Below are 13,591 nucleotides of genomic sequence, written 5' to 3'. Positions count from 1 at the left end.
TGGGCTTGAGATTGTTGTTGAGGTAGGGAGGAATGGGACTGGGACATATAATGAGTGGGATGATGCAGAAAGTGAGGAGGCTGCTGTGGTACATAGCTGTGAGGAGATTGCTGATGCTGTTGGAAAAGATCGGGGCGAAAAGATGGCATGGCAGAGAATCCACCACCAAGACCAGATTCGTGACGGAGATGAGTTTGTTCTAATTGATCAGTAATTTGTTGAAGACTACTCATGGGGCGAACAGGCTGTTGCATGGTTAATGAAGGTCTTCGAGGAAGTACCATACTTGGGTAACTAAGAGGCAGCAAAATATATGTACATTAATATATATATATATTAGATTTAGATTTGTACTTTATTTTATTATTATTTTTTATTTTTATTATCGTATTAATAACACGAGTAATATTCCTTATTCTCTGGTTACTGATTTTGATTGTTTCATACCTTTCTGGGAACGTGTAATCCGTATGACCTTGGGATAGTCGCCTCTGTAGGATCTCAAGGCGTTCCTTGTCACCCATAGACATCTGGGCATACATGGGCTGACCTGTGAAACTGAGGGAAGAGCGTCTTCGTTGGGTGTCGTCTTGGTTGGATCCTCGTCGCATGTGGCCATCTGAGCCCAAGAGATGAGAGTGTTGGGCGGAGGATAGGAGACCAAAGGCAGCACCTGAGGATTTTGAGCGGGCACGGAAACGAGCTGCATTGAGCTGGGCAAGGTCGTCCATGAAACCTTCGTCTTCGTTTTCTTCTTCTTCTTCCATGGTGGCCAATGAGCTACGATACTTGTTTGCTCGTTCCTCGGCATCTTCGTAATCATCGTAGCCAAAGAAGGCAGGGTCTTGGCCCATTGAAAAAGATAAACTGCGCTGTTGACGATAAATAGGTTCAAGAGAGACATTGGGAAGCATTGGTACGGAAAGGATGCTGTTTTCGTAGGGTAAGCCGTGGGGATCCATCATGTCTGGAGCAGGATTCCAATCATTAAAGGCAGGAGTCTTTATGTCTTCTTCAAATATCGAGGGTCCTTCCCACTGGAAACCGCCAAATGATCCCCAAGGATTGACACCATTTCCACCAATACCATTTATACTTCCACCCAGACCATTCCCAAGACTTGGTAAATCTGGACCTGAGATAGATACACGTCTGGTGTCTGCAAGTTCAAGAGTGTCGATGAGACTCTGGCGTGGAGAGGCAGCTGGGCTTTTGTCTTTGTGTACAGCCATGGCAAGACTTCCTCGACGGGATGGGCTACCGACGATCTTCCAGGCATCATCTCCTTTGATTGTTCCTTTGATGGAGATTGACCCACCTGGTTGTTCATCTGCCAGCTCATGCTTCGGATTTTGAGACTAGATTAGTTTGATGATAGAGTGAAGAGTAATTTATTTATTTTTGCTCACCATTGCCAATTTTATTTTTTGGATTCCTTATATGTAATGAGACAAAAAAATAATAACAACAACAAAGAAGTAGAGTGTATCTGTGTATGTGTTTACGAGTATAAGTATGAGTGTGTGAGTGTGTGAGTTTGTGAGTGCGAGGGAGAAAGATAGAAAGAGAGAAAGAGAGAGAGAGAGAGAGAGAGAGAGAAAGAAATAAAGAAAAGGGTTGGGTTGAATTGAGTAACACTTTGGCACACAAGAAATAAATCAAAAAAAAATCAGTGAAGAAATATATATGTGTGTGTGTGTGTGCGTGTGTATGTATGTATATATACAATACTCTCAAGTGAGTTTACCTGTGTCATGATTGTTGAATTCTTTCAAAATCTATGATTTTATTTTTATTCTCACAAATATTTTTATTATAAATTCCCACTCTATTCATTTGCGCATATAGCCTTGTTAAATGTATATACTTTTCTGTTTTATAGATAGAGTAAGACAGCAGTAAAACCAATGTTCCTAGTCAACAGTTACTTGTTTTGGTTTTTTTTGTGTGTGTGTGTGTGAGTTTTTGAGTGCCTGAATATCAAGCTTTCAAATGTATGCTAGATAAATGGTCTCTTGTTTAGATACACCTAATACTTGTCAAAGCTTATGATCTTGACTATGTACACCCTTTATTATTATTTGTATTGAATAATGTAATATATTTGAAGTACTATATGACATGATATGACATGATATCTATTCACACAAAAATACACAAGTGTACATATATACGATGTAACAGTAAAGCTATCCAATGTATTTTAAAGAAATATACAAAAGGAATCAAGAAATGAAATGAATGGCCTACAAGGTACTTTGAAGATTATTCAAAAATATATATATATATTTGATACGTACCAAACCTTTAGTTATCTGGATACCTAGTTATTTTCAATAAATTTATATTATAAAACTATTACACACACACACACATATTCATGCTTCTTTTACACACACACACTTGCACATTTGCGCACACAAAGGCGTGGGTTATTTTCTCGACTACAAACATACTGAAAGGAGCTTATTTTATAACACCGACCTCACGTCATAAAAGGTAAATCGATCATCGTCTCCTACTGGTCAACATGTTAATGCCATCAAATTAACCTCACCACCGACCAATTTATATATGTTTTTATCTTTATCTTTAGACTTCAAATCCAGACATTAAATATTTTCTTTTTTGGATGAATAAAAAAATAATAATTAAAGATGTTTCATTTTGCTCTTTTTCTTGGTTCAAAATTCTTACATCTTTAACAAAAAAAAAAGGGTTTTAAAGAAGAACATGTCATAATATATAAGTATAAGCCTAGTGACCTTACAATAGGATCAGATATACCGGTACAATTGTCATTCCTTTCCAGCTGTTACAGTACTCTACCAGCCAGAATCTTATAACCAAGAAGAAGAAAAAAACTGTCAGCTTTAAGGAAAATTTTTAAATAAATAGATAAAATAATATATATATATATATATACCCTCTATAATATGCATATTTGTATGCATATATTCGTATATATCAATGTCGACATCCAACCAATAAAACAGCAAGATAAGGAATTGAAAAAAAGCAGGGTACAAATAAATATCAACGTGGAATAAGTATACATAAAACAATTCTTATTACAGCCAAAAATTAAAAAAAGGTAAGAAAATCATTCAAATTTGAAGTAGAAATATATTACACCATATACATATGCTGCATTACCATTAGGAACATAATGATTTTTATAAGCCTCCTGTCTTTGACCCTTTCCTCTTTTCTTCCTTTCTATCCAATTACTTTAGTCTACATGCTTTCAAAAGGCGAATGTTATCAGATGTCTGTGTATATATATTTATTGTAAAAATAAATGAATTAATATTGAATATAATATAGCCCCTCTTCCTCTTTATCGTCTTCTTATCCTTGTGGTATATAGAGAGTTGAAAGGTTTCTTTACCAGCTTAATTGAATTGTATATATATGTATATGTATACATTTAGATATAGGTATAAAATTTTCTCCTTTTTATTTTTATTACTATTCCTTCTTTTGATTTTCTTCTTTCCGAATACCGCTTTGGTAATACTACAATTTCATTAATTTCTCGGAACAGTAACCTGCCACAAACATGTATATTTATATTATATAATTCCAATATAGGTCCGATTTATGTTGGTGAAAAAAAAAAAAAAAAAGACATCTTTAGTGTATTAAAATAGGATAGTCTGGTAATACAATCTTTATTTTTTTAAGAAATAAAATAAGAAACAATGGAGTGTTTCATTGTAATTCACGCTATAACTAATTAATTTGAATAAATATTTTTGATAACATTACTCAGCAACCATGGAGAGCTGGGCGATGCCTAGTTCATCATAAAATCTGAATAAATTTTGACGTCTTTAATAATAATAATAATAATAAATAAGACATGGATTTCAATACTTAGAGTGGTCATTACAACTTACAAATATTTTCTAGAGTATCAGAGCCATCATACAACAACAACAAAAGCAGACTTCATGTTCATTTTATAATTTACTGATGGCATCGTCATCTGATTAATTCAAAATGTAGAGAGCAGCATACTACTAATGCAAAAAAGTTTCTTGTTGTTTTTTTTGTTGGTTATTTTCTAGTCTTTAGATTTTTATACTTGATTTATAGTGAAGAAGCAAGTAGATCAACTGCTGCATAAAATCTAACAGACTCACCTCAAAATACCATTGATTATGTTACTGATTCCGATTTACTTGTTGTGAGATCGATGTATCCCGCGCTTTATTCTTTCAAATGCTTCATTAAGGAAAAAATGAACACCGAGATATTAACTTATTTTTATTTATTTATTTATAAACCATTGTCATTGACCTTACTGCTGCTAATGAGTTTGTGACATTTTGTCTGACGCCCAAAACTAGTGTGGCTCGGCAGACACCATGTTTCCCAATTCATTGATAGTAAATTCAATGGATGTGGCAAAAGGTAATTAATACCGAAATGTTAAATATAAGTTGCTTAGTATATATTCTATTCATAATTACACGTTAGTAAGATTGACCGTATTAATGTGTATATGTCTGTGCTAGTGTTGGTCAAGGATGCTAGCAGTCTGGACAAGAATATTATACTTTAAATTCATCATATTGTAAATTTGAGTTTGGTACGTTTGAGTATTTTTTTTTCTTGTCAAGAACACCATTTACAATGATCATATGAATATTTCCCTTCATTTTATAAGTGAATATCGTGATAACATTCCAAGTGATCTAAAAGGCTTTGTTTTCAGTAAAAGTAATAGCCGTCTGATCCATCTCTGCTGAGCTGCATGAATATGAATATTCAATCGTTTCATAACAGCAGATACACTCTGGCATTTACTGAAAAACAAATGAATACTAATAATCTTGTTTTCTCATCGTCTGAGTATACTCTATATCGTTACTTGCTACATAAGTCGATATCAACATACTCATTGTTCCCTTCAGTTGCAACTGGATGAACTATAGTAATTAATGATCTCTGGAGTATTCATTAGTAATTGAGTATTGGAGCTTATTGTTTTAATGGCGAAAAGTTTATTGGCTTGGTTTAATCTTTGTAAAGAAATCGGATAATAATTTCGGATGTCTGTAAAATAAATTGTAATCAAGATCAGAGAAAAAAAATTAAAGCAAATAGAGTCAAGAAACACTTTTGTATTAATCGACAAGAGAATAAATGAAAGCCCATGACATGTGACCACGACTTTATTGCTGGACCAAGTGACATCATTGTTGAATAGGAACATTTTTGGCACGACATTAAATTCTGAAGCCACGGTTTTATCTACATGCACACATACACACATAGTAGATATTTTTAAATTATTATTTTTTATCTTCCAGACAAATTTACTCATCTGATTTTTTTTTGAGTCCCCCCATTTTTTTTTTTGCGCAATAGACTCTATTTTTATTTTATTTTAGAAAAATAATAATTGATTGATTGATTGATTGATTGGAAAATGTCTTAACGATGTATACTCCCATTTTGAATGCATAAAGCGAGTCAAAATTGTAGGCAAGATTGCTTAACTCAATATAATGATAGTGTAATAAAGAGATTAAATGAGATGTATGTAAAGCTAATAGCCTGAAATGGCATAAATGGCAAACCAAACACAGACGAATTTCTGTTTTTTTTTTTTCATTAAAAATTAAACCATGTAAAAGTGTATGAATATTTATTAGAAGGGTCCATTTGATTACAGCAAACTCATATTTTTTTTGTGAGTATTTACAAGAAGATTTATATGGATATTTAACATTATCCATGTTTCGGCAAAGGAGTAGAGCACAAATCAATAACTATACCAATAATCGAGGCTACTAAAACACAAAAACAAACAATACGAAAAAAAAATCATACGATTATAATACAGATAAATATTTATCAGATTCCAAATATACATACATATATATATGTGTGTGTGCGTGTGTAAAAGTTGCGGTGAAGTAGAGCACACAAATTTCCTTTGTTAAATTATCTCAGTTACTGCTGGTTCTGCTGTAATAAAGAGAATATATTGTCTTGGTACAGCTAATCATCTAAGTTACGTTTTTATAAAAATCTATAAAAGCTCAACTTTCAATTTTATAACATTTTTTTTATACTTTTTAAAAAAATAGGAAATAGTAAGATAAGTTTAGTTTAGTTGCCTTGTAAGCTAAAATATCTTATTACTTTGGCAATAATATATAAGGTCTGTCATACGAGACTTCTGGGCCCTCAAAATACACACAAAAGTTTATCAAAAAACCAATGGCATACAATAAGATACAAGTATATCTATAGAAACAAAGCAAAAACTTTAGACCTTTAATTTTAAATAGGATCCCTCTTATGGAACGTCTGACTACCCAATTTTCTTAAATTTCAAAAAGAAAAAGAAAAAGAAAGAAACTCATCAAATTTGCGAACGATGAGCTTTACCCCACTATATAAATTGAAAGAAAAAAATGCCATTTTTGATCACTTTCTCGTTAATTATTCTGGAAAATGTTTCGTATAGAGTTCCGTGGTGGCTCATGTATACCAATGCTGGTTACAGATACACACACATATATATATAATTGGTGTTCTTTTGGCAACTTTAGAATATGCCAAACATTTCCAGACTCCAGCCAAACACAATACATGGTAGCTACCTCTATCGCACGCAAAATATGTCCAGTATATTGGGACTTTTTGTTGTAGACGCACAGACCTTTTTTTTTCGTGGTGTAATAGAGTCAAAGGTGATAGTGGTGGTTGTGGTGGCGGTGGCGGTGGTGGTCATACAACGCTTCTTGAATTAATCTCTCCGTTCTCCTTCTTTTGAAATACCACCTTTCACTGTTCATTATATGGACCCAATTACTTGGTCTTTTGCATTAAAGACAGCTAATATACGTAATTATTCATATTGCATACAAAACAAAGTAGTAGATAAAATAAAATAAAGTCTGATGCGCAAAAAAAAAACAGAATTGGGGGGTGAACGCAAAAAAAAAAACTGCGGGGCGCAAAATAATAAACCTGATGCGCAAATCGCCTGGAAAAAGCTAATATTTATATACAGACAGATATAGTGAGCGAGTGGGTGAGAGATGAAAGAAGAGAACCAAAGAGAACCAGAAAAATTTAATCCCTAGTTTAACCCCCCTCTCTCTCTCCCCCTCTTCCTCTTCCTCTTCCTCTTCCTCTTCTTCTTCCTTTTACCATTACCATTATCATTATTGTTAATATATTCTATTCTTCTTCTTAATATTAGTATTACTATTAATATTATTACAATACTAAGCAGTACAATACAATACAATACAATACAATACAATACAATTTACTATTGCTATTGCTCTTTATATTAGTATTGGTATTAATATCTCTCTCTATATTCAAACCGTCGATTATTTCGTTAATCTGAAGCTCTTTATATAATTACTATCATTTCACTTGCTTAACATTTGAGTGTATCTATATACACACCCACACACACACACACATTGGTTTTTATATACAAAGCATATACAACATAGACATATTTTTATACACATTTTATTTTTATTTTATTATATTTTATTTTTATTTTACTTATTTTATTTTATTCTCATTTTATTCTCATTTTATTTTATTTTATTTTATTTTATTTCTTTTTCTTTCTTATTTTATTTTATTATTATTTTTTCTGCGATTCCATTCACCTCTTTGTCATGCGGCCTTCTACTCGCCACAAGATCAGTTCCGATCAAAGTAGCCTCAATCTGTCCTCAGTACCAATGACCAGTCATTACGTTCCCCGTACTCGTCCCCGCTTATTTGGCCTAACAGAAGCACCAGTCTATTACCCAACACCCATAGAATTTTCAGATCCCATCAAATATATTGCCTCTATTCAAAAAGAAGGTGAAAAATATGGAATTATCAAGATAGTTCCTCCTGCTGGTTATGACCCTGGCTTCAAACTCAACAAGGAGGTAAATATATATAGATATAGATATATAGATATACACATCTATACATTTATATCTTTATAAATGTATATATACACTATATACACTATATATATATATATATGTGTGTGTGTGTGTTTTTGTACATTTGTATACATATAGTTATATGTATATACAGACATTAGATATTTCTGTATATATATATATATATATATGCTTGTGTTTTTGTACAAGTATAAAGGAATCTAGAAGAAGAAGAAGAAGAAGAAGAAGAAAAAAAAACATGTCGAAATGCTCATTACTCATTCATTCATTCTTCTTTATTTTATTTTTTTACTTTAAAATATATGTATATTTTAACAATTATAACAAAATTTCTCAAACTTAACATTCATTGTCATCAAGACATTTCGTTTTCGCACACGTATCCAAAAACTCAATAGTATGGAAGGTGAAACGAGAGCAAATGTGAATTATCTCGAACAATTGTCCAACTTCCATATCTCGGCTGGAACACCTATCCACAAAATCCCACAGCTCGACAAACGACCCATTGATCTTTTCAAGCTTAAAAAAGAAGTAGCCCGCAGAGGAGGATATCACATTGTAAGATTATTAATATCATTTTAATTGTCTGTTACTACTATTACTACTACTACCACCACTACTACTATTAGGATATTCTATATTTATATATCTACTATATATATATTATTAGTATTAAATAATTAAAATCTATATTTCTCTCTCTCTCTCTCTAGGTTACCGGACAAAAGAAATGGGCTGAAATCGGACGTTCTCTGGACTATCACCGCAAAGAGTGTACATCAATGTCCAATGCCCTAAAGAATGCTTACTATCGCTATGTACTCCCCTACGAAGATTGGCTGACGAGGTACAAGTCAGAGCATGGTCAAAATTCTCCTGCGCCGCTCACATCAGATTCAATGACAGGATCACGAATGAAATCTACTCGAGGTAAACAACAACAAACAATGATAATAAACCCAAGAATCACACATCATTTTTATTTTTATTTCTTTTTCTTTTCTTTTCTTTTCTTTTCTTTTCTTTGCTTAACAATAATTACTCAATAGCCACCTCTCACTCAAGAGAACAAAGTGTGGCTGTATCAGAAACAACGACCCCGGACGATTCAGAAGAAGATCCATGCCAGATCTGTCATGACAATGAAGGCGAAAGCGATATGATTGCATGCGAAGGGTGTGGGCACATCTTCCACCTCTATTGTCTTTCGCCACCCTTGAAAACCATGCCACAAGGAGATTGGCATTGTATCAAATGTTTGACTGCAGCAGGAGGAGACTATGGATTTGAAGACGGAGACGAATATTCATTGGCTGCATTCCATGAGAAATGCAAAGCATTTAAGCGCGAATGGTTCTCAAAGAACGGCACACTTCAACCAGACGAGACAGTAACCGAAGAAGATTGTGAGGATGAATTCTGGCGTCTGGCAGAAAATCCACACGAAACATGTCAAGTGGAATATGGAGCCGACCTTCACTCGACCCAACATGGCAGGTAAATAAATTAATATACTATCATTATTATAATTAGCATGCACAGGATTTCTACTTCTTTTATATAAATACATGCATACATACATACATACACATACATACATATATATGCATTATATATTATATTATATTATTTTTTCAAGGCAAAATCAAAAACAGAAACAAAAAACAAAGAAAGAAAAGAAAAAAAAAGGCTAAATATTTTGATTTTCTTACAAAGTGCTCTGGGCGATCTTAATGATCCGTGGAACCTCAATGTCATCCCCGCTTTACCAAAATCTTTATTTTCACATATCCAAGCTGATATAAGTGGTATGATGGTACCTTGGTTGTACATTGGCATGTGTTTCTCTGCCTTCTGTTGGCACAATGAAGACCACTACACCTATTCGATCAACTACATGCATTGGGGTGAAACCAAGACGTGGTACGGCATACCCGGCAGTGACACAGCAAAATTTGAAGAAACGATGCGGAAGGCAGTTCCGGAACTCTTTGAACAACAGCCTGATTTATTATTCCAACTTGTCACCATGCTGAGTCCAGGAAGACTTTTGGAAGAGGACGTCAAGGTATATGCAGTCGACCAACGTCCAGGTCAATTCGTCGTCACGTTTCCAAAATCCTATCACTCCGGGTTCAATCATGGAGTAAGTATAATACAAATAAGGAATTATGTTTCTTTTAATACATCAAATCAAATCAAATCAAGTTTGACTTTTTTTTTAAAATTTTTTTTTCTTTATCTTATTTATCTTATTGTTGTTTTGTTAGTTTAATTTTTGTGAAGCAGTCAATTTCGCACCTTCTGAATGGGTTGATCTTGGCTTAGAATGTGTCCAACGCTACAAGGAATACAGGCGACAACCTTGTTTTTCACACGATGAACTGTTAGTCAATGTAGCCGAACACGACAAAAGTATCGAAACCGCCAAATGGTTGCGCGGTGCAATTACGGCAATGAAGTCAAGAGAGATTTCTGAGCGCGATAGCTTGAGAGAAAAGTATCCTAAATTAAAAGAAATCGTAGACACCAAACCCCAGGTCACTGATAATGAGTCTCAGTGCGTCTATTGCCACTGCTACTCTTATCTTTCCCATGTGTCCTGTAGCTGCACAGACAACATTGCTTGCTTGGATCATTACGATGAAGTAAATATTAATTTTTAATTAATTAATTATATATATATATATATATATATATCTTTTAGTATTATTTATTGTTTATTGTTTAATGAAACTCATTAAACTATATTCTACCTTTCTTTTTCTTTTTTGCAGCTTTGTACATGCAATGTTTCAAAAAAGTCTCTTTGCCTTCGATTCACAGACGACCAACTTTTGCAAATTGTACAACGTTCTCCAGACGTAACAAAAGCATCGAGAGAATGGTCCAAGAAATGGGAATCTATTAAAAACGGCGCTCCACCTACTCTCAAGACTCTCCGTAGCTTACTCCAGGAAGGTGAAAAGGTGTTTGCACCAGAAGACGACGTTGAGGAGATCCGGAAAACGATTCCTAAAATAATGGATTGGATTGACGAAGCTAAACTATATGCGATCCGTAAGCATCAGAACCGACGGCGCGACTCTGGAACAGCACAGTATAACGGCAAGCGGTTCGAGCAAATTAAAAAGCTGTGCAAAGATGCGTCTGAGATGCATTTTGATGCACCCGAGGTGCATGCGATCCGCAAAACCCTCAAAATGCTCAACGACTTTAGAGACCAAGCCCTGGAAGTTCTTGGGGCTGATAATCAATCGGTTTCGGTAGATACTTATCGCGATGTGTATGAGATCGGCACAGGCATGAATGCCGACATTCCCGAGATGGCTCAATTAGAAATGGCGATCAAACAGCATACATGGCGCAAGGGAGCTCCCACATCTATCAAAAATCACTTTAGCGACATCATACGTTCGATCGCCGAGGCCAAAGAGTACAAGATCCCTGTAGATGACAGTACTTATCAAACCTTATTAGCCCTCAAACAGGAAGGCGAACGATGGGTAGCTCAGTACGACCTCGTTACATGTTCAGAGTCGGTCACATTAGACCATTATACTAATCTCTTAGAAGCTAGTACAAAGGTCTCTACTCCTCCGGACGCACTCTACAACGTCAAGGAAGTAGTCAAAGTAGGTACTGACGCAACAGAGATCATCCAAATGGCAACCAACTTTTCGACCGGACAACACAAAGAAAGACCATCAGTTACAGATCTTAGCAGAGTTGCACATGCTCTTCAATGGCTACCAATCCAAATCGAAAACTCTCAATGTATTGCTACTCAAAAGGACGAAATAGAAAAATGGGTTCGACAAGTAGAAACGGTCTTTGACCGAACCAGCCAGACTCCAACATCACCCCATAAATCACATCTCGAAATGCGCTTGATGGATGTCCTGACCAACATGGTCAATATTATCGAGCCAAAAGGTTCGGCTGGAGCCGCCTTTATCGCATCTATTACTGCCAGCAATGGACGCGGGGCCTCAACCGGACCTCTCAAGAAAGCCAAGTTATTGAATAGATCTGCAGATCGATATTGTATCTGCCGTAAATCCGAGTCTGGATTGATGATCGAGTGTGACATTTGCCACGAATGGTACCATGGCCGGTGCGTCAAGGTGACACGCCGTGAAGCAGAAGCGATAACCTATGTGTGTCCGGCCTGTGACGGCCATCAGATCATTCCTCGTGCGTTCAAGAGACCTAGCCTGGAGGAATGTGAACAATTGATAGAGGACGCAAACCGCCTGTGGTTTCTACCCAAAGAATACGAGCTTCTGTCACAAATTGTAGATTCAGCGCGTACATTCAAGGGACGCGTACAGGCGTTCTGTCGGTCAAAAACACAACTTGGGGTACAAGATCTAAATGCAATCAAGATGAACTTGCGAGAACTATTAGGGCTTGACATCCATTTACGCGACGAAACAGACTTTCTGCGTAAAAAGGTCAAAACATTGTCTGGTCCGCTTCCTCTACCCCAGATCTACGGCGCCTATCCTTCACCCAATCTCCCTGTCGCTCAAATTTCTCAAGAAGATATTCCTGCTACCGACTCAAACATTTCCCACTCCTCCTCAAGTGCTGACGAGCGAGTGTACTGCGTGTGTCGTAAGCGCTACACCCCAAATGGACCAGATGCTCAGATGGTAGGTTGCGATACCTGTCATGAGTGGTTCCATCTATCTTGTGTCAATCTAGACCTGAAAGCGTTGCCTGGGATTGAGCATTACAAGTGTCCGGGATGCACTCGGAAGCAAGATATGCAACAACAAGTGCAACAGCCACTTCAACAGCTACTTTCACAGCCACTCCAACAACAATCACAATCACAATCACAAGTTGGGAAGAATCACACATCAGCACAGATGGATCTTAAAGGTTATGCGTACAATACAGACAGTGTTGTCTTGCCAACACCCCCTCTTCCTTCAACACATTCACCGCGTACACCAACTGTCATCAAACTCACGGTAAGGCCCCCAGCGCCTACTCCATCTACAAGCATATACGAAAGAAAACGGAAACATGGTGGCGAACATCTTATCGAAAAAGAAAAATCAAAAAGAGAACTTTCTATGAACGAGGATGTCTGTCTACATGCGTCTGTATAATTTTATCTTCAATTTAAATCCTAAACCCACCCGTCCATTTACTCCCTCATCTTTGTCATCTATCTCTATGTGTCTCTATCCCTACCCTTCTGTTCTTTTTCTGTTGTCTCTTTAGTCTCTCTTAGTATCCACCCAACACCTCTTCCTATTTCTGTTTTTTTATTATTACTACTACTACTATTACTACTACTATTACTATTATTTTTGTCTCACGTTAAGTTTCTTTTAATCGTACATTGATCTTTCTTTATCTCTTTCTTTCATCTTTTTTCTGTAATATATCAAATGTGTCTTTGGTTTCTTCAGAAACGTCGAATAAAATATATTGTCTTATGTTTATAATTTCTAAAACTGAAAGGGTAGTCCATTAATGACTAATGAAAGTAACAAATCCACTTTCCTGTTCATATCTTGAATAGATATATATATATATAATAAAGTTCAAATCATTTAATCTTGTTTAAAAGTTGTAGGCGAATGAACACATTTATATAAGTATGTATATAGAGCTAA

General features: G+C 35.4%; 1 protein-coding gene across 1 annotated transcript; it reads left to right on the top strand.

Moving 5' to 3' along the window:
- Positions 1-7,667: 7,667 nt before the first annotated feature.
- PHYBLDRAFT_179443 (C5HC2-type zinc finger transcription factor) lies at positions 7,668-13,425 on the top strand (the record flags this gene model as incomplete). Its single annotated transcript, XM_018438145.1, has 7 exons — positions 7,668-7,931; positions 8,313-8,513; positions 8,669-8,885; positions 9,005-9,452; positions 9,672-10,101; positions 10,226-10,603; positions 10,733-13,425. The coding sequence occupies 7 exons, from the start codon at positions 7,668-7,670 to the stop codon at positions 13,076-13,078; spliced, it is 4,284 nt and encodes a 1,427-aa protein (XP_018298268.1). The 3' UTR covers positions 13,079-13,425.
- Positions 13,426-13,591: the final 166 nt, after the last annotated feature.

Source organism: Phycomyces blakesleeanus (genome assembly GCF_001638985.1).
Source record: "Phycomyces blakesleeanus NRRL 1555(-) unplaced genomic scaffold PHYBLscaffold_2, whole genome shotgun sequence".
NCBI lineage: Eukaryota > Fungi > Mucoromycota > Mucoromycetes > Mucorales > Phycomycetaceae > Phycomyces > Phycomyces blakesleeanus.
Note: the sequence above shows the minus strand (reverse complement) of the source record. Positions and strands in the feature narration are given on the sequence as shown.